The sequence below is a fragment of the Lynx canadensis genome, chromosome B1, assembly GCF_007474595.2.
Source record: "Lynx canadensis isolate LIC74 chromosome B1, mLynCan4.pri.v2, whole genome shotgun sequence".
NCBI lineage: Eukaryota > Metazoa > Chordata > Mammalia > Carnivora > Felidae > Lynx > Lynx canadensis.
The window spans coordinates 79,369,241-79,391,373 of NC_044306.2; the positions used below are offsets into that span (position 1 = coordinate 79,369,241).

At 46.0% G+C, this 22,133-nt stretch overlaps 2 protein-coding genes across 5 annotated transcripts in view; one reads left to right on the forward strand and one right to left on the reverse strand.

Moving 5' to 3' along the window:
* NR3C2 (nuclear receptor subfamily 3 group C member 2) overlaps positions 1-14,460 on the forward strand; it is a 349,492-nt gene extending 335,032 nt beyond the window's left edge. The window contains exon 9 of the mRNA XM_030312947.2: positions 11,712-14,460. Coding sequence (XP_030168807.1) covers positions 11,712-11,867 — 156 coding nt within the window. The 3' untranslated portion in view covers positions 11,868-14,460. The remainder of the gene's footprint in view (positions 1-11,711) is intronic.
* A 5,700-nt stretch (positions 14,461-20,160) lies between these two features.
* The window catches only part of ARHGAP10 (Rho GTPase activating protein 10), a 323,489-nt gene continuing 321,516 nt past the window's right edge, over positions 20,161-22,133 (reverse strand). For all 4 annotated transcript variants that reach the window (XM_030312950.1, XM_030312949.1, XM_030312951.1 and 1 more), the window contains one exon: positions 20,161-20,890. In XM_030312950.1, coding sequence (XP_030168810.1) covers positions 20,802-20,890 — 89 coding nt within the window. In that variant the 3' untranslated portion in view covers positions 20,161-20,801. The remainder of the gene's footprint in view (positions 20,891-22,133) is intronic.

Consider the following 22,133-nt stretch of genomic DNA (forward strand, 5'->3'; position numbering starts at 1 on the left):
CTCTTGTAGGCATCATATAGTTGAGTCATTTTTTATTCATCCAGCCACTCTGCCTTCTGATTGGTTAATTCAGTCCATTTACATTTAAAATTATTGCTGTGTAAGATCTTATAATGCCATCTTACTGTTTTCTGATATTTTGTTTTTCCATTGTTTCCTTTCACTGCCTTTGTAAATGCATAATTTTCTATGGCGGTATGCTCTGCTTCCCCCTTTTCTATCTTTAGTGCATCTACTCTAGGTTTTTGTTTTTGTTTTGTGGTTACCATGAGGCTTACATAAGACATCTCATAAATAAAACAGGCCATTTTAAACTGGTAGCAACTTAACTTCAATTGTCTATAAACACTTCGCCCTTTACTCCCCCTTGTATATTTCTGGTATCGTTTACCTCTTTTTATGTTGTATATTTATTAAATTATAGTAGCTATAATTATTTTTAATACTTTTTTCCTTTGACATTTATACTGCAGTTAAGTGGCTAACATCCATCCAAAGTCTGATTTTTTACCTTTACTAGTGTGGTGTATACTTTCATGTATTTTCATGTTGCTGATTAGTGTCAGTTTATTTCAGCCTGAAGAACTTTCAGCATTTATTACAAAGCAGATTTAGTGCTGAAGGAACTCCTTCAGCTTTTTTTTTGTCTAGGAAAGTCTGTTTCTCCTTCATATCTGAAGGATAACTTTGTCAGATATAGCATTGTTGGCTGGCAATTTCTTTTTCTTTCAATTCATATTCTTTGAATATGACCTTCCACTCTCACCTGACCTGTAGTGTTTCTATTGAGAAATCTGCTGACAGTTTAATGGTGGTTCCTTTGTAGGTTACAATATTTTTCCCCTCGATACTTTTAGCATTCTTTATTTCCAATTTTTTGACAGTTTCATTATAATGTGCCTTGCAGAAGGTGTTTTTGCATTGAGATAATTGGGTGATTTTCTATAGCTCTGTAAACTTGGATGTCCAGTTCCCTTGCGCATTTAGGAACTTCTCAGCTCTTACTTCTTTAATAGTATTTTAAAAATTTTTAATGTTTATATTTGAGAGAGAGAGACAAAACGTGAGCAGGGGAGGGGCAGAGAGAGAGAGAGACACAAAACTCAAAGCAGGCTTCAAGCTCTGAGCTGTCGGCACAGAGGCTGATGTGGGGCTCAAACTCATCCACTATGAGATCATGACCTGAGCCAAAGTTGGACGTTCAACCAACTAAGCTACCCAAGCATCCTATCAGCTCTTATTTCTTTAAATAAACTTTCTGTCCCCTTCTCTATTTTCTTTGTGTAATCCTGATTCTATGTTCTTTTGATGAAACCCCATTAGATCATCTAGGCTTTCTTCACAGTTTTTCCTCTTTTTTTTCTTTGTTCTCTTCTAACTTGGTTATTTCAAAATTTCTTTTCTCTAATTCACTTATTCTGTCTTCCATTTGTTCTACTCTGCTGCATTTGTCATTTCATTTATTGAATTCTTCAGCTCCAGAATTTCTGCTTGGTTCCCTTTATGATTTATAGCTCTTTGGTAATATCTCATCTTGAATGCGCATGCTCACGTGTGTGTGTGTGTGTGTGTGTGTGTGTGTGTGTGTGTGTGTGTGATTTCAACTGTCCTTAGAGTTTTTTTGGTACCTCATTGAGTTTCTTCAATACTGATGCTGAATTCTTTATCCAAAATCCTATGCCTCTGAGCTCTGTTATTTGAGAATTATTATTTTTTGGTGATGACACATTTCCTTGATTTTTCATGTTCTTTGTAGTTTTGCATTGCTGCTTTCACATTTGAAGTAGCAGCCACCTCTTTAAATCTTTGCTTGTTGCTTTCACATTGGGTATTCAGCTCATTAGTGCTATTGCCATCTAGGGTTTTATTGGCCTTTGTATGGGTACACCTGTTCCACTCTTCTTGCTCCCTCTTGTGGCAAAATTCTTAAGCTTTTACATCTTTGGTTCTTACAACTCACCAGGCTGGCTATTGGAAACCTTTGTTTTATTTTGCAGAAGACGGTGCTATAGCTCAAGTTTGTGGTTTCTCCCTAGTCCACAGACCCTGGCCTGTTTTTCAAGCACACTCCCAAGGAGCTTGCTCTTGCCACCACACTCAGAAGTATGTACAAGGAGCCACCTGCAGAGTGGAGGAAGGTATAGATTTAGTCCTTGGGGCATTAGGGTTGGCCACAGGCCTGGTAGGGAGATCCTCAGGTGTAGTACTCTGAGAAGCTCATGATTGGACTTCCCGCTGTGTGCAGGCAGCAGGCCCTGAGTCCCTTTAGTGTCCTTTGATATTCTTATCTTTCTTTCCTCCATCGTGGAGATCCCACCTAGGTACTCTGAGTGCTCCTGGAGAGGAATGGGTTCCTCCAGCTGCATTCCATACCACTGTGGGTAACTGGACACTTATTCACTGCTCTTCTTTTTCTCTGTGAGAGAGGTCACTACCACCTGATAGTTTAGCCCAGTGCAATGTTGCTTTGGTGGGGGTGAGGACAGCGTTGGTAAAGTGCTTTTTACCATCTCTGCCGTGTCCAAACTTGTTTTTTGCTCCGTTGGCGTGCTGGAATCTCCCTTCATAAAAGCTAGGCTTAGGCACCTTCTCTGTTGTCCGTGGGTATCAGCTTAGATCAGCACTCTCTAGGTTTTTTCATGACTATGTCAAGAGGAGTTGGGGCAGGCTCACTGCTCCATGGGTTCCACCTGTGCCCATAACTGGATGCACAGGTATGTAGACTCCTCCTGAGTTCCCTGGCCTATGGTGCCAGATCCTGCAGCTCCCACAAAGGCACTTTTGTTCATGGATGGATGACTCATTCTTCATTGAAAAAGAGGGACAGAAAGGTGCCTTCTGTCACTGTGGTGCTAATGTCACTCCCTGATATCTTCTCAATCTTCTCTCTCGGTCACATCTAAGAGGCCTTCAGGACTGCTCCCAAACGCATCCTGTAGGTGAGCCCTCCAAGAGCACTCAGCAGAGTATTGGCACTGTGGGGCCTGGATTTCTAAGAGGAATCCACAAGGAAATGGTAGTGTAAACTGTGTTGTAAAAGGTTATATTGTCTTCTGGGTATAGAAGCTAATGCTACTAAATTTGAGGTGCTATTGTTACTCTTGTACCATGTTACCATCAGGTTTCACCGAGGCATCGCCAACCAGAGAAAAACAGTCAGCCCTACATGGCCACAGGCACCCACCTGTGCACATGCAGGCATCTTTCACACTGCTTGCACTGGGTGGAGAGTGGGGTTTTGAATGAAGGCCAGACTCTTTTTTTTTTTTTTAATTTAAATTTTAGTAAGTTACCATATAGTACAATATTGGTTTCAGGAGAATTCAGTGATGCATCACTTATATATAGGGCTCATCACAGGTGCCCTTTTCAGTGCCCATCTCCCACCCCCCTTCCCTCCATCAAACCTCAGTTTGTGTTCTGTCATTAAGACTTGACTCTTGTGATTTGTTTCCCTCCTTTCTCTTTTTCCCCCTTTTCATGTGTTCATCTGTTTTGTTTCTTAAGTTCCACATATGAGTGAAATCATATGGTATTTGTCTTTCTCGGATTTATTTCACTTAGCATAATACATTATAGCTCCATCCATGTCATTGAAATGGTAAGATTTCATTCCTTTTGATGGCTAATATTCCTACACACACACACACACACACACACACACCATATCTCCTTTATCCATTTATCAATCGACAGACATTTGGGCTCTCTCCATAGTTTTGCTATTGTTGATAATACTGCTAAGAACACTGGGATGCATGTTATGTACCCCCTTCAAATCTATATGTCTGTATCCTTTGGGTAACTACCTAAGAGTGAAATTGCTGAATTATAGGGTAGTTCTATTTTCAGTTTTCTGAGGAACCTCCATACTGTTCTCCAGAGTAGCCATACCAGTTTTCATTCCCACCAACAGTACAAGACGGTTCCCCTTTCTCCGCATCCTCGCCAACACCTATTGTTTCTTGTGTTGTTAATTTTAGCTATTCTGACAGGTATGAGGTAGTATCTCATCATGGGTTGATTTGTATTTCCCTAATGATGAGTGATGTTGAGCATCTTTTCATGTGTCTGTTGGCCATGCGTTCTTTGGAAAAACGTCTATTCATATCTTTTGCCCATTTCTTCACTGGGTTGTTTATTTTTGGGGTGTTTGATAGGTCCTTTATAGATTTTGGATACTAACCCTCTGTCAGATATGTCATTTGCAAGTATCTTCTCCCATTCTGTAGGTTGCCTAAGTTTTGTTGATAGTTTCCTTCACTCTGCAGAAGCTTTTTATCTTGATAAAGTCCCAGTAGTTCATGTTTGCTTTTGTTTCCCTTGCCTCTGATGACATGTCTGATAAGTTGCTGTGGCTGAGGTCAAAGAGATTGCTGACTATGTTCTCCTCTAGGATTATGATGGTTTTCCTATCTCACATTCAGGTCTTTCATCCATTTTGAATTTATTTTTAGGCATGGTGTAAGAAAGTTGTCCAGTTTCATATTTCTGCATGTTGCCATCCAGTTTTGCCAGCACCATTTGTTGAAGAGACTTTTTTCATTGGATGGTCTTTCCTGCTTTGTCAAATATGACTTGACCATATAGTTGTGGGAAGGCCACACTCCTTATACAATTACTGAGCAACATTTTCCAGTATTCACAGAATTATTGCAGGAACACCTGGAGTAAATAGGTGCTAGCCATTTCTATGAGTGTCACGGCATTTAGAGGTGAAGCTCTGTATCTTTTGCCTCTGACCCTATTAACGTAGCTGGCTACAATTCTGATCTTGAAAATAAACCTTTTAACCTACCCCCGCCCCAGTGCTTATTACAGGCTAAAAGCTTGATCCTAATTGGGGGAAAGTTCTGGAGTCATCAGATATCTCATGAGAAATGAGCATGCTGTTGAAAATATGTGGGACCCTATTTCAGAGAGGCTGTTATCATTCAAGTGTTCTGTCATCACTTAGTGACTCTATAACCTTAGAACAGGGCTGAGAGGCCATTGCTTGTGGTGGGAGTGGCCGTGCCCCTGGTGATGAGATGGAACTTAATGGCTTCATCTTCAGTGTGAGTAAAATACCACCATTACCTTGAGACCTTGTCAGGCTCCTCCACTGCCCTGATAGCTGTGGCCCTTCAGGCTGGATAAATTATGCCTGGCATCTAGCTAAACTTCTGTGATCCCCACAGATACATTTTGTGTAGAATGAAAAGTCAGTGCACAGGACTTTTCTCTGATTCCTAATAATGTGAGACTCATTTCTGATTATAATTAGGGTTCTTGCCTCTCCCTCTAGCCTGGTATTTACCAGGAACGGCTGGTGGGAACCAGTATCAAGGCATCAGGCCTTTCTTCTCATTGCAGTTAGGGCATTCATGCTGACAGGCCAACAGGGTAATAGAGCTTTTATCTCTCTAGCTGTGACCACCCCCTTCCCTATGCCTGTCCCTCTAATCACAGTGAGCAGTGACTGGGGCTCCTGGCACCTGTGGCATAGCCTACATATGAAGTCACATTAAAACCCAGCAATAAATGAGTTGAAGGAAATCAGACTCAGAGAGAAAGATGAAAAAGGTTAGCTTTATGTCTTGAGTCCTGCATTATTTACTTAGTGGCACTAAAGTGAGGATGCCTATTTAAAGTGCCCAGTTGGTGTTTTGGTTCATTGATTAAAACCAGCGACACGTTGCCCTAAGAAAACACTGTTGAAATTCATTAACTCTGAGCACTTCAGAGTTTGGAAGAAATCACAAGAAACACAGGAGCAAGGCCACAGCAACAGTAGCTCTGGTCCCTGCAGCCCCTCACCGGGGCTGCACGGAAGGAATGAGAAGGGGGCCTCTCCGGGATGCCGTGGGGCTGAGAAGGTAGGCGGTCCCTGCCTTCAGGGAGCTTGCAGGCTGCCTCGGGACCTGGAAATGTGAAAAGTTACATCGATAGGAGATGTGATCCACCAGAAAAAAGAGAAGGTTGTGCCACCCGGCTCCATGGCTAATTATCAACTTAGAAGGACAACAGGTGGCATCTGTGAGTTCGGAGGAGAGGAAGGCTCCTTCAGGCTGGGGCTCCAGGTGGGCCTGGGCCAGGGGTGACTGCAGGGAGCGAGGGGTGTGGAAAGAAAGAACCCAGAAAACAAGCAGAAGAAGCCAGTACTCACCTCACTAGAAAAGAGAGAGAGTGACACTTTTGAGAAATGATTCCTTACCAAGTGAATATCCAAGGGAACTGCTGGATTATCTCTTGAAGGGCTGTCCACAGTTGTCTTGAAGTAATCTCATGTTAAAGGCCGCTCTTGAGACGGTCTGGCTCTCCCCACATGGTGCACCAGAATGGGAGCAGGTCATGACAAACAGAGCTCTTCCCTGGTGGCTTCTGCCTTCATAGTGGAAATGGTGGTTCGAGGTTCAGACGGAAGCTATGTACATTTAGTGATACACAACCTCCACGCAGGGCCAGCTGCCAGGTGTGACTACGGCCTCCCCCACCAGCTCTGTACCTGGGACAGCGGATGGTGTCTGAGGATGGCATGTGCGTGGTGCTTGTCTGCACCCATGTTCCCTGGCTGCTCTGGGCTCAGGCGGGGGCCCTGCCCTATTGTGTGTGCGTTGTACCAGGATGACACTTGGGAGACACCTGTGCATGTGAACAGCAGGACTGCTAGACACGTGGCTGTGACACAGAAGTTTGGCTCATGCACCTGTGTTCATTCTGACTGGTCAGCATCCCTGCCCACCTAGCTGTTTGCTATGTAATTCCTGCTTAGCTGCCAGGGCCCAGTCCCCGCTTCCTCGCACTCTGGCCGCGTGCAGCTTCGCCCTTCCTGTGCCCTGTGTGCTCCAGTACGTGCGCTGCCCTTGTACTGCAGCAGCCCACCTCAGACACCTGTTAAGGGCCGGGTACGCATGGGTCCTGTCCTAAAAGCCCCTGACCCACAGGGTGCAGCAGGCCAAGGTTGGGGAGGGCGGTGGGAGGGCTTTGTGGGCCAGCGAACACTTGGCAGGCAGAACCTGCAACCTGGATCAGACTGGCCCATGTTCTCCTCGCCCGGCGACCAGGAGCGCCTGGCTTCGATTCTCCCAAAGAACCCTTCACCTCACCAGCCACGGTTAGTTGTTGGCTCGGGTCCTGCTGGGTTGAGGCCTGCAGAGGTCTTCAGCTTTGCCTCAGGGGGGGTGGGCCAGGCAGCGCTTTCTGGGAGCTCCCGGCCCCATGGGCATCTTGGCCGCCTCAGCAGCGAGGGGTGAGCCCTTTCCTGAGAGAGTGATGGGAGTCCCCTGACTCCCAGGTGTTCAACAGGGCAAGATACCCAATCCCAGGCTGCCAGGCCTACCCCCCGTGCCCCAGGAAAGCCCTCATCCCTCTGCAGCTGGCTGAGGCGTTCACTGTAAACAGAAGCCCTTGGTGTCCGCTCATGACAGGAAAGGAACTGCTGTCTCAGTCTGTGGAACAGAGGCGGTTGTGAAATGCCAGCCCCAGGTTAATATGCATGGTTGGTTAGGGACACCTGTCCTCAGCCAACCTGTCAGGGATGACAGCTGAGCCCTGGGCTCTGGTCTCTCCCCTCAGCATCTCCTAGGTGATGCTCATGAGGTGTTAAAGGTAGGTGTGTCCCCATTAACAGGGTCCCAGAGGTGCTCCCGTGTGTGCTGCCTGGTGCTCAAGACCTGATTTACTCTGCTTCTCATCTCCTGTCGCATACGCAACTTGGCATGTTTACAGATATAAACCTTAAGTGGCCCTGGCCCTGCCAGGTAACTTGTTTCAGATGTCAGCTGGTCACTTAACAGGTGCCGCTTCACAAGCTTCGCACTGCTCTGAACCCTCTGAGCGACCCCATACCCACCCTGATGGCTGTACGGCTCCGCTCCACCTCCTTCAGGTCATCAGCCACCGCCCCCTTGGCACTTCACCCTTCCAAAACTAGCACCTCCTCTGTCCCATCTTGCACTGCCGGCACCTGACCGCATTTATCATTTCCTCTCAGGCAGAGCAGAACATAGACACCCTGAGACCAAGGCTTTGTTGTGTTTGTCATGGTTTCTCTGTGCCCGGCCCAGAGCAGGTACTCCGTAACCTGGATGGACACACACGGAGGATGACTTATGGAAAAGGACCTCCACCTCCCTGAACGCCCTGTGGCCCAGGGACAGGGAGCCTTCATCTCTGGACATGAACTAGGGCCAACCCCAGAGAAGTGAAAAGGGCAGCAGAGCCAGCCTAAGGGGGGGTTGATGTTGCCTAGAAAGTGAGCAGTCTCCCTTTTTTTTTTTTTATTGAAGTATAGTTGGTACACGATGTTACATTAGTTTTGGGTGTACAACGTAGTGACTGGACAAGTCTGTATGTTATGCTGTGCTCGCCACAAGGATAGCAACCACCTGTCACCGTGCAGCGTTGTATTGACGATACCAATGACTGTATTCTCCATTCTGTACATTTCATCCCCATGTCTTACTCATTCCATAGCTGGAAGCCTGTGTCTCCCGCCCCTCTTCATTTTGCCTGTCTCTCCACCATGTTGTGAAGGCTATTGTCCAAGAGTACTGCCTATGTTTTCTTCTAGGAGTTTTATGGTTTCAGGTCTCCAATTCAGTCCTTAAATCCATTTGAGTTCATTTTTTGTGTATGGTATAAGAAAGTAGTCCAGTTTTCCCAACACCACTTATTGAACAGACTGTATTTCTCGTTGTATATTCTTGTCTCCTTTGTTATAGGTTAATTGACTATATAAGCATGAGTTTATTTCTGGGCCCTTTACTCTGTTCCATTGAACTATGATCTGTTTTTGTGCCAGTACTGTATTGTTTTGATTACTGTAGCTTTGTAGTGTATCTTGAAATCCAGAATTGCGATACCTCCAGCTTTGTTCTTCTTTTTCAAGACTGCTTTGGCTACTTGAGGTCTTTCGTGGTTCCATACAAATTGTAGGATAGTTTGTTCTAGTACCGTGAAAAATGCTGTTGGTATTTTGATAGGGATTGCATTAATTCTGCAGATTGCTTTGGGTAGTATAGACATTTGAACAGTATTTTTCCAATCCATGAGCACGGAATATCTTTCCATTTGTTTGTGTTATCTTCAGTTTCTTTTATCAGTGTTTTATAGTCTTCAGAGTACAGGTCTTTCACCTCCTTCATTAAGCTGATCCCTAGGTACTTTATTCTTTTTGGTACAATTTTATTAAAAAAAATTTTTTTAATTCTTTATTTTTGAGAGACAGAGCACAAACGGGGGAGGGGCAGAGATGAGAGGGAGACACAGAATCCGAAGCAGGCTCCAAGCTGTCAGCACAGAGTCCAATGCAGGGCTCGAACCCACGAAACATGAGATCATGACCTGAGCCCAAGTCGGACGCTCAATGACTGAGCCACCCAGACACTCCCTTTTGGTACAATTTTAAATGGAGGTTAACATTCTTTAAAAGGAAAAATCATCCTCCTTTATAGCCCTGCAGGCACCACACAGAGAGACCTTGGGGGCAGGATGGGGGGAGGGATCAGGATGAACTTGGTTCTTTGTACTGGCAGCTGGTGCACAGAGCTCTGCTGTCACCCACTGAAAGGTGTTCTCTGCAGTCGAAACTAACTCATTCGTGGCACCACACCTGGAGAGTGGCACCCAGCTTTTAGCTTTCACGGCCACTAGCCCACTGCCTTAAAAAAATTAGTAAGAAATCTGGGATCCTAATTCTAAAAATCTCTCTCCTGGAAAGGTAAAACACAAAATTCTCCTGCCCCTCAATTTATAGAAGGGGGGACCCGAGGATACAAAATTATACAGAGAAGACCCAGAGCAGATCTTGCAAACTGTGTCCCATAGAGAAAAAGGATGTTTTATGGCTTAAAGAGTTTGGGACCACTTGGGAGGATGGAATCAGAGGGGTTTTACCAGCACTACCTGTCAACATCTTGACTGAGAACTGGCATCCATATTGTACTTGCTTTATGGCAGTTCACTCATTCCATCCTCTTAAACAACCCTGGGAGGCGGATACCCCATTTTACAGATACAGAAACTGAGAGCATTCACAAAGCAAGCGCAGAGATGTGAAAGTGCCCAGACTGGACAGTGGCTTGTGCTGTTTTCCAGTTTATTTGACCCCAACCTTCTGTGAGTGAATGAGACTTATTAAAGCTCTCACAGTCCTTGGAACCTCATTAGGGTAATGTCCCTCTGCAGACAGAGGGCATAGACAGGCACAAACAGAAGCACCAGATATTTTTCCTGATGACATTTTTTTTTTTTGTATTAAAGGCCTTTGCCATACAGTTATTTACTATTCTTAAGATTGTAAATTGAGTTTAAAAAAAAAAAACCCTGAGGGAAAGTTATAGATGGTATTTTCACTACCATCATTTTATTAAGACTACAGAGTTCTTTTATGACCTGTAATATTGTCTGCTTTAATACAGTGGGAAATGGCCAAAAATTTCCTACAGTGAGGTATGGAAATAATGGTATATCGCATTTGTGGATAATTGGGTTTTTTAACTTACAGAATTGGGAGTGGTTCAGGTCCTGGAGGATGGAAAAAGTCCTTGGGTCACCAAGTAGGAAAAATAGCTGGACAGGCAAGTAGGCATGGAGGTGGCCCTTGCTGTTTGCTCTCCACAATCAGCCTGAAATAGAAAGTGGCTGAGAATGGAGAAGAAATACACAAACACACAGCTGTGAGAAAGTTGGAAGTCCTGCTGTTTGCAGTAACATGGATGGATCTTGAGGCTATTATGCTAAGTGAAGTCACACAAAGAAAGATTATACATCCTACTGTATGACATTACTTATATATGAAACCTAAAAAAAAAAACCCCAAACTCAGAAACAGAGAATAGAGTGGTGGTAAGTAAGGAAAGGGGAAATGGAGAGACGGTGGTCGAAGGGCACAGACTTCAGTTCTAAGAAAATAAGTTCTGGGAATGTGAAATATAGCATGATAATTATAGCTAATACTGTATTTGTTACTTGAAAGTTGCTGGGTAGATAGAGCTTAAATTTCCTTACCACAAAAAAAAAAATGGTAATTATATGACACAATGAAGGGGTTAATCATCTTGCAATATAGAAGTATCAGATCAGCCCATTGGGCACCTTAATCTTACATAGTGTAGTGCATCAGTGACACCTTAATAAAGCTAGCGGTGGGTACTGAGAAGTCTCAACCCTGCCCCCCCCGGCTCAGGGTGAGAAGCCAAAGGAGAGAAGAAGGTGGCAAGATGAAGGCCTGCATGTGGTGGCCACAGCCCCAACTGACAGGGCCCACCCGGGACTAGAGGAAGCATGACTCATGCGAGCAAAGGCCTGGGCACCACCTGCCCCTCCACCCCAGCCCACCTTATAACCTGGGAAGGCCCATCACCACCTTATACACGTACACGCTTGCTCCACCGAATTCACACGTTTACGAACGAGAACTTGGGGAGAGCGATTCCGTGTCCCCACCACTAGGACCTCTGTAACTGACCCTGTTCCCACTGGTATATTCAGTATTGCACACTCATTTCTCAGCTGGGATCAGTTCTGCACGAAAGGCATGGTGACAGGAGACATGAGCACCCCATCCTCCCCCAAAACAGATGCCTTAGCCAAATTAGGCAGCTTCACGGCCACGGTTTCCTGGTCAGATTTCTGCAAGTCTCTTGAGCTTACAGCAGGGTTAGGACACAGAGGGGCGTGGGGACGGAGATGAGGCCTCACTGTCCTGTTCCCTGTCTGTGTTGCAGCTGGTCAATGACTTGCTGGAATTCTGCTTCTACACCTTCCGAGAATCCCAGGCCCTGAAGGTCGAGTTCCCCGCGATGCTGGTGGAGATCATCAGCGACCAGCTGCCTAAGGTGGAGTCCGGGAACGCCAAGCCCCTTTACTTTCACAGGAAGTGACGGAAGACGTCTTACCAGGAGAGCTTTGCCTTAAGTTTCCCCATGTTATTCTACACCCACGAAGGACCCAAGGAATCATATTTTTGACATGTGATGGTTGATTCATACTTGTTCAGCAGTTTCTCAAGTTGAAAATCACGTCAAGGGTTCGGAGCCGGGAAAGCAGTTTGACACGGATTTGGCAAGACCTGAGCGGTCTGAAGGATTCTTCCCTGTCCAATCCCCAGCGCTTAGAAACATGTTCCTGTTCCTCTGGATGAAAAGCCATATCTAGTCAATAACTCTCTGATTTTGATATTTTAACAGATGGAAGTTTTAACTATGCCATGTAGTTTCCGGTATCGCTTGTTTTAAAAGGGTTCAAGGACTAACGAACTTTTTAGAGCTTACCCTTGGTTGCACATAAAACGTATAGTCAATATGGGGCATTAATATTCTTTTGTTATTTAAAAAACACAAAAAAAGAAAAAAATATATACAGATTCCTGTTGTGTAATAACAGAGCACGTGGGGTGAAGAGCGGCCCCCTTGGTGGCGGGGGGGGGGGCTTATTCGCCGGCGTTCCTCTGCATCACTGGTATACACACCCTTTAGCGTCCATTTATTTAATTAGAATGGATAAGATGTTAAACAAATGCCTTGGTTTCAATTTCTAGTATCTATTGTGTTGGCTTTACAAATAATTTTTTGCAGTCTTTTGCTGTGCTGTACATTACTGTATGTATCAATTGTGAAGGACCTGAAATAAGGTATAAGGAACTTTTGTAAATGAGACACATACAAAAAAAAAAAAAAAAAAACAAAACAAAAAAAAAACTTTAATGGTTGATAGGATGAAGGGGAAAGTATTTTTGAAAGAATTCTATTTTGCTGGAGACTATTTAAGTACTATCTTTGTCTAAACAAGGTAAAAATTTTTTTTGTAAAGTGAAATGTTCTGCATGCATAATGAACCGTTTACAGTGTATTTAAGAAAGGGAAAGCTGTGCCTTTTTTAGCTTCATATCTAATTTACCATTTTACAGTCTCTGTTGTAAATAACCACACTTAAACCTCTTTGGTTGTCTCTAAGCCTTTCTACCTTTTCTGTACTTTTGTTTTGTCTCTGGTCTCCCGCTTGGGGTGTTCTTGGGACTTGAGCACGGTTTCTGGCTTCTTCTCCATCCTGCTTCCGTCCGGGAGCGACAGGCTGTGGTGCCCGCAGCTCCTCCAAGGGGTCACCTGACAACACACATGCGAGAGGGTGTCCGGGAGTGCCGCAGCTTTAGGAGAGTTGCCTCTTTTCCTTTCTTCCTCACGAAGCAGAATCAGAATCGGCTCCAGGAGAGTGAGACCGGAAATGCCATGGCCCAGAGAGCTGAGTCTCATCCCATTGTAGAAAATTGGATTTTCTCCTTTGGGAAAGAAATTCCATGCACTCTCTACATCGGCGGAGGTGACACGTTCACTTCTGGTCTTGGAAAGGGGTTTTGCACTCCCGGAACTGGTCACGGGAACACATAGGCCATTGCAGGACGCACTGGGAAGATGCATTTTGGCACGGTTCGGTCAGAGTGGCGTGGAGACCGCATGATAATTAGAGGGTTTTTAGATTTTTAAAAGGTAGGTTTTAAAAATAAATTTTATACATAAACAGTTTTGGAAAAAAAAAATAACTACAGATCATATAAGCAAGACAGTGGCACTAAAATTTTTAATTCATTAATCTGTTTGGCACTGATGCAATTTATCGCTTTTCTCTTGCCCCAGATCACAAACCTATATATCTTTGGGGAAACTTAACAATATGATTGCACTAAATAAACTACTTTGAACAGAGGCCAAATTAGTCTTTTAAAAGTGACGATAATCATCAGGTACTCAGTGAAATCACATTATTTTCCAAAACCTAAAAGCTGTAGCTGGAGAAGCCAGGAGAAGGCAGCATTGGGGTCACCACTTTTCTCCAGGGTTCACCATGCAGGCAACATTACCTTGTCTTTCAGAAGACACCTGCCTTATGCAAGGGGAAGCCTGTGAAAGCTGCATTCAGAGGGAGGACTTTTTCTTACATAATTTGCAATTTCAGTAATTTAATTTATAGGCAGATCTTTAAATATAGTCAACTTACATGCACAGCAATATGAAAGCCACACTTGGAAGGTGATAAGTACTCAGCATGCAGACTGGGAGTTTCTAGAAAAGAAATGGCTTACAAGAGCAGCTTTTAGCTCAAGACTTACGTTTTATGAAATTGGAATTTCACTGTAACCAGGTTTGGGATGGAGACAGTCTGCATCAGCTTTTTGTATTAACAAAGTTACTGGCTCTTTATGTGTCTCCAGGTAACTTTGCTTGATTAAACAGCAAAGCCATATTCTAAATTCACTGTTGAATGCCTGTCCCAGTCCAAATTGTGTGTCTGCTCTTATTTTTGTACCATATTGCTCTTAAAAATCTTGGTTTGGTACAATTCATATTTCACCAAAACTTCTTCATATAATTAAAAAACACTAAATTAGTTTGAAGCAATTTATATCTTTATGCAAAAACATATGTCTGTCTTTGCAAAGGACTGTAAGCAGATTACAATAAATCCTTTACTTTAATCACCTGTTGTTTTGGAAACATTTCATTTGAATGTCCGTAGGAACACCTGGATTTTTGTGTCCCTCTCAATCTGATAACTTGCACTTCTGCCTACATCCAAGATAGCGTAACATTTCTGCCCCCCTGTGTTAAAGCCCCCCCCCCCCCCATTAGCCACATGTCCATTATATTCTTTTGGGACTAATTAGATGCTTATTTTTCAGTGCTAATATTTGGGGTCACTAAAACAACCTGTAACAGTTTGATAACAATAACTGCTACTAAACACTCTGTGTACATTGCCTCCTTTATCTTCACAGCCGTAGGAAAGCTCGATCATTCATTTTTCAGACTTTGAGACTGACCTGAGTAGACCAGATGCCCCACCTGACTCCAGAGTTCTTCCTCCATGCAGTTCTGCTTTGCTCCTTCTCATTAGATCCTCTTGGGCCAAGAGACTTGGCTCTCCACTGGCCATAATGCTTCTCACACTCCTTACAGGCTGCTCCCCTTAATTTCACGCATATAATATGGACCACAGAAGAGCAGCAAACAATTATCAGCTCATCTTAAAATTAGAAAACATATATTTCCCACCATATAATTTCAAGTTCATTTTTAACATGTCATTTAACTGGTGATAAAACTATTTGCTTCCAGAAAGAGAAGACTAGTTGAGCATTAGACAAATTCAACTTTGTTCTAACATGATAGATTTCTGGAACACAACATGGCCATTAAACACAGAACGGGAGAGAAACAGTTTTAGAGTTGTAAGCACAAATTTGTTTCTAAAACATCTGTACATGCAGTTAATTTTATATCTTAAAGCTAACAGAATTTGACCTACTAGGGAGCAAGGCTTTTCACCAAGAGCCCCTAACTTTAAATAACGGCCACCCCAGCATGCTCCCTTTTAATTAGAGTGGGTGTCCTTTCTGAATGGAGCGGACTCATTCTTGGGACAAGTGTCACTCTGAGATTTTCTAAAAGTGTTCTCAGACCCAAAGAATCCAGCTGCACGTTTAGGAATCCTTAGCTGAGAACGAAGACTCTTCCCCTGAGACAGCCAGCCACTGCACACCAGAGCAGTGAAGATTATGCGCAGTGATGCATCTATAATTAGGGGTTTGTTTGCTTCTGTGTGTTGAATGCCCCTCAATCAAATAGAAAACATTGTCCCTCTATGTTAAAGTCAGCTCTAACATACTTTTTATAAACTGTGAGTGTACACAGACTAAAATGACTTGATTACAAGTCTCCCTGGCACTTTAATTTCAAGCCCTCCAATTGTCAGTGCAGCAGTTTTCTTGGAAGTAACACTGTGGCTTTCCCAACAACACTGGATAAGAGAAGATTAGAATATGATCTTAACGGTCAGCATGGACCAAGACTATATCCAAAGCAAAGCAAACCACGGAGCAGAGTAGCAGGTGGGTAGCTGCAAACCACCCCAAACGTAGCGGGGTTTGAATCAACCACCGTTTGTTATTTCTAGTGAGTTTACAATTCAGCTGGGAGGGTTCTGCCAACCTGGACCAGGCTCGGTGGAATCTGGCCTCATGGGGCATCTGCAGTTAAGCAGCAGTCCGACTGGTCTGGGATAGTTCTGCTCCACGTGGCCTCTCTTCCTCCAGCGGACCAGCCTAGGCGAATTTTCATGGTAAAGGCAAGGCTCTACTAAGGAAGGAGGGGGAAGGTATAACACTTTTCAGCCTCCGATTGCATCAAGTTTGCTCCTATGCCATTGGCCAAAACAGGTTACAAGGTCAAGTCTAGAGTCATCGTGGAGGGCTCCACAAAAAGGGACATGGATTCAAAGAGGGGTGAAATTGGGATCATTAAATCAATCTACACTGGCAATTACCCTGATACTTTTTCATAGAATTTACATTGCCAGGATAGCAGTTTCCAAGTTATCCATGGTCACAGCTACAGAAAGGGTCACAGCTACTACGAAGCCGTGTTGGAGCGTGTTTCTCCTGCAGGGTTTCCTCGCTGCTGAAATCCTCCATGGAAGAAGAAATTTAGACACCAGCACATGACACTGAGCTGTCTAAATCAATATTGTGCATTTACTGCCCAAGTTCAAAGTGCAGGTCTCTTGCTGGACAAAAAGCAGAAGTCCACTTTCCAATCAAGTTGATCTTTTCTGATAGGAAAGAGTTCTCGGAGATATTCCTCCAACCAGTAGATTGAGAAACTTTTTGTTTGCAGACATGAGCATTAGGAGACTATGCCAGGTTACCCAAGGAGGGTGGCAATAAATTACTGCCCCGGCCAGTCAAGGAAAAAGAGTGCTGACAGGCACAGTCAAGGAAGACATTTGCAGAGCTTGGGGCAGGAAAGCCGTTTGAGGACAGGCTCCTGGAATGACATCTTTGGATAGGAGGAAGGAAGGAAAGTTATGTGGCTCAGGAAGATTAAAAAAAGGCATGGAAAATATCTGGCTGAGAAAGGAGTCATCAAGACCAGCATTGAGAGATTGGAGGGGAGAACAGTCAGAAGGTGAGAAGGGGGCCAGAACCGAGGTGAATAGGGAACAAAGACAAGGGCAAGATTACAGAGGCAAAGTATGCCCTTGGGAAGGAGAGGAAAGGGCAGACCATGTAGAGGGAAAGCCGAGGAATGGCCTTTGGAAAAGTACCTGGACGAAAGCAGTGAGTGGCCAGGAGACAAGAAGGGGGACAGAGACTATTCCCACCACCAGGGTACCCTGCTGTCTGCCTTCTCCCATCTCCATTTACCAAACTCTTTCCCGCTGGGCACCCTTCAGGCACTTATCTTTTGTCACATCTCAATGAGGTTGGTGCTGTTCTCTATTGCACAGAAGGGGACTGAAGCATAAAGAGGCAAGTTCACTTGCCCAAGGTCACCAAAGTATAAAATAGTAAAAAAAAAGGAAAAAAAAAAAAAAAGGATTCAAAATTGGTTGTTTGTAACTCAAAGCTCACACTTTTTTTAGCCACTGTCTTAGGTCCCTGGAACTGCTGTAACAAGGTGCCACAAACCATCGGCTGCAAGTCCAGGAGCAAGGTGTTGGCAGGGCTGGTTCCTTCTGAGGGCCATGAGGGAGGGATCCGTTCCAGACTTCTCTTGCTTGGCTTGTGGACGACTGTCTTCTCCCTGTGTGTCTTTTCACATTGTCTTCCCTATATGTGTGTCTGTCTCAGTGTCCAAATTTCCCTTTTATAAGGACACCAGTCATATTGGACTAGGGCCCCACCCTACTAACCTCATCTTAACTAATTACACCTGCAACCATCCTACTTCCAAATGAGGTCATGTTCTGAGGTGCTAGGGGTTAGGATCTCAACATACGCATTTTGGAGGGGAGTGCAAATCAACCCCAAACAGCCATTGTCCCTTATTGGCCCCCAGAGGCAAAATGGCACAGCAGAAAGAACATGTAGTCAGCTGACTGAACCTGAGCAAGGCTCTTTGTCCTTGAGAGCCTCCATCTTCCCATCCATAAAACGGGATAAATTCTCCTGGCTCATTCGATCACTGTATGGCAAGAATGAGTTAACCATCCTTCACTGGCAGAGTCCACTGCTTTCCCTGCCCATACCTGCAAGTGCAGATATTTTTGCTACATAAAGGAAGGGGGAAAACCAGTACAAGGTCTTTGGCTCTAATCTCACATGGCATCTTCTTATATGGTCTGCAGAACAGGCCCTGGGTGATGAAATCAGATGCAAGCCCCACAGCCAGCCCCATGGCAAGCAGAAACGCAGCACCTGAGTGTCTGTTTTCGCCCCCAATCCCCTTGGTGATTGTCAATGAATACAAGCTGGAGACCCGTTCTGAGCGGCTGCTGGATGAGGTGGGCTGAGGAGCCAGAGCCCTGCGGACGCTCAAGGGATTGGCCACATCCATGCAGCAGAAACGGAGAAACAAATACACCCTATTTCTCTTCTGGGGAAACGAAGATGATCTGCCAACGTAAGAGCACACCTCCTGATCCCGTTACTAGGCATACCCTGGGCCAGACCCAGAGGGAAGCTCCCTACCTGAAGGCCTTGGCAAGCCTGGCCACACCGGTCCTGTTTGCAGAGGAAAGCACCCCAGGTCCCCTCTGGCGTTCCTCCCTCGACAGCCACAGGAGGGGACTGCAGGGCGTGGTGCTGTCGGAGCCCTTGGATCCAGCATGTTCTGAGGCTTCGTGACCACCACACTGGCATCCTACAGAACACAGATGGCCCTGACAACAGAGGTGCAAGTGACGGTCATGGTGGGAACAATACAAGGAATAGCAGCTCCCATTCACTGAACACGTACTACATACCGGGCATCCTACTTGCATTAGATCATTTCAACCCAAACCTCTGGGCATCATTTTCTTTTTAGGAGGAAGAATCACAGAATCAATTTAATCTACCCAAAATCACACAGGCAGTCACACTTCGTAGCAATTTCCTTGATCAAGCGTGTGGTGGTAAACACACTTTGGGAGTTGGTAGTCTGACGGATAACCGTGGGTGGGGGTGCACCTCATCGTGAAAGATGGAAATCTTCTCCAAGCAAGCAAATAAATCAAGTCCTCGTGCAGTGGGTCTTATTGTCAATGCCCTACAGGGATATACCAATTAGGAAAACTGCCAGGAAATCACTCCCAGTGCTATACTGAGCCCACTCCAACTGCCCATACGTTTGCATTTTCCCGCAGAGGCCTTTTGTAAAGTGGGACACGTCAGTAACTCCTTCTCATAAGCCAAGTTTCCCTTCCGCATCCCTTAGCAGTGGGCATGCACAGGAAGTGATAACTCAGAAAACAGGACACCGGGGCTGGCCACTGTCGGGCGCCCCTGGGCTCCTCGGCAGTCCCAGGACTTTCCCAACGGACAGTTCAGTACTGTAAATTACGCTGCACTGAGACTGTCTTGATGTAAAACATGGATACTTTTCAACAGGCCCATTCCCCTGTACACCTGTCACCCCAAACTGAACACTCTACATGGTCCGTGTAGGTGAATTCAAACCTGAGACCCAGCAAGCCTTGTATCAATTCATCTGGGGACGATGCGGACACATCTTTCTTGTGACAAATTATTAGGAGTAAAAGTTTGACAGGCTGAGGAACCTCCCGTGGGGAAGAGAGACATGCCACGCCCCCACAGCAGGCTCTGTGGTGGGGCTGGCTTCAGAATGATGAGGCTCCTAAAAATGAGTCCCACACTCCGCAGGACTCCAGATCAGAGGACAGAGAGGAATTCGGCTGAATCTGTGCCTGGAAAGAATGAGGAAGCATCACAGTGCGGCCCACCCACAGGTGGGGCACCATAACATGTAGGGTCGTGGCTGAGGCCTGACAGCCACCCTGCAGCCAGGCTTCAGGCAGATGGAGAGACTAGTGCTGAGGCCTGGAAGACAGAGGGAACACAGGGCAGGGTGGGGACAGACTTGCACGGTGAAGCTAGTCAGCGGGGGGCCAGGGGGAGGGGCGCAGCCTCAGCCCCACTCCTGCTCGGGAGTCACATGGGCCATGGGGGAAAGGCCTGTTCCGGTGGCTGGAGGAGCCCCTCCAGGATTTCACACGTCAGGGAAGTCTGCTGCCCTCAGGAACACGCCCTGCTATGAATAAGCAAGGCTCCTTGTTAATAAATTCTACCTGCGTGTGCCAACGTCCGAGGAAAATGAGTTTCTATCCGCTGGATGCCAAATCATAAAACGTTGCAGAGGGAATGAATTCCACCATCTCTTCCCCACATTATGACACAAATCAAATAGTAAATTACATTTTATTTCATTTACAGAGACCTTGGGGCAAAAAGGTGGTGTTTGGGAAACAGCACACAGGTGAGAAGCACCAAGGAGAAGCCTGTTATAAATACGCCAGTGTGCTCTAAGTAGAGTGAATGTGGGTCCCAGCGGTGGCCATCTAGGAAGGAGCGTCTTTCTGCTGCCCTGTGGGTTTGGACCAATTCCCCGCCTGCCAGCGGCAAGCCCCCTCCACACCACATCAACCAAAGCCAAGAGCACAGCCTGCAAACACCACAAGTGCAGTTCCCTTTTACATCTCAGCAGCACGTGTGCAGAGAAGTGCCTGGTGGGATGATCACCAACAGGGGAGGCTGGGCAGGCAGAAGACTGGATAATTAAAAATCACAGTCCAAAGTCCCCAGGCTTGACAATGAAAAGTCCATTCTGTGAATCCTGCTACTCTTCTCCCACTCCACAGATCTACGCGGTTCTGTGCGGTGTGCCCGCTCCCCCCACGGCTGGCGGGATGTCTCCCTCCCCTCCCCTCAGGTGCCAATCCATGGTCTGAAGTTCCCGTGTCCAGGGGGCTGTGGGTCCCGCCCTGGAGGAAGAAGGCAGGTTCCCAGGAGCCAAAGGTCCATGTGGGGCCTCGCAGGCCGGACACTACAGCAGCTTGACATAATTCTGTGGAATCAGCCCCCTCTTGCCATTCAGAGTCCCTTCTAGCCAGCCAGGTTCCCTCGAGGTTTGCACTGAAAAGGAAGAGAAATCGCTTTTTACCAAAATGTCCCCAAGTACTTGCTCCCTGTGGAATTCACTGTACTGCTGGGTGTCTTAAAGGATCAACCAGAAGAGAATGGGGCCCATGTCTGGGATGTCTGGTTACAAATCTGCACAAGGGCTATTTATAGGACCTGCCCCTTGGCCACTACAGACCTCATGCAGCCCCTCTCGGCAGCCTCCTAACCGGTCCCCGAGCTTCCAGCCTGCCTGGCTCATTCTGATCCGCTGTGCATAAAGGAGCTCAGCAAACTCTCTAGAACACAGAGCTGATCACGTCCCCCCACTTAAAGTCCGCTGTGTCCGGGAACAAACCCAAGCTTCTACTGGTCTGATGCACAGACACCCAGCCCACCCGAATCTCCAGTCTCCCCTCACTCTCCCCACCAGTGCCATGCCTTCCACCTGAAATGCCTTTCTCCCACCTCTTCACCAGGTGATTCTTCCTCTTCAGAGACCTTGAAATGCCCCGTCCTCTGGGGAGACTCCCTCGACCATTCCCAGCACTCATCAGGCCTCACAGCGTCATCTGGGCACTTGTGTGTCTGCCACACTGGATGGGGTGCTCCTGAGGGCAGGGCCTAGGCCTAACATACCCTGGGCACGGTGCCTAGCAAACTGCAGGTATCCATAAATATCCATGACGGATACAGTAGAAAATAACCACCGGCTGGACAGCAAAGGGCATCAGCAGGGTTTAGAAGTAAAATACAGACGCATCTAATAACCCCCGAGTGTGGGCAAGCCTCCACTCAGGCCTTGACCACAGCCGGCCGTGTGCGGAGAGGCGAGGGGAGGTGTGGCCTAGGCCAGCACACCAGCCCAAGAGCTGGCTGAGCAATGCAGCTGTGATGGCGACCCATAAGAAGAACTACTGGGCATCAGAAGCCGGCATACACAGACATGTACACAACACACAAAAGCTTCATCAAACAACACCTCCCTATGTGCAATGCACTCTCTTTATTCTATTATTCTGAAATGCTGACTGCAACTCAGGAAATGCAGTTCATAAGCCACTAACGTGTGGCAGCCCACAGTATGACCTCCGCATAGCTGTTCATTCAGCTCTGACGCTCTCCTCCCGGCCTATATATGCCTGGACAACACCTCCTCACCCTTCAGATATCAGCTTGGGTGTCCGTCCCTCTGAGATCACTCCTAGTGCTCCAGACTAGGTCAGAGTACCCAGTTATACACCATACATGTTCTGTG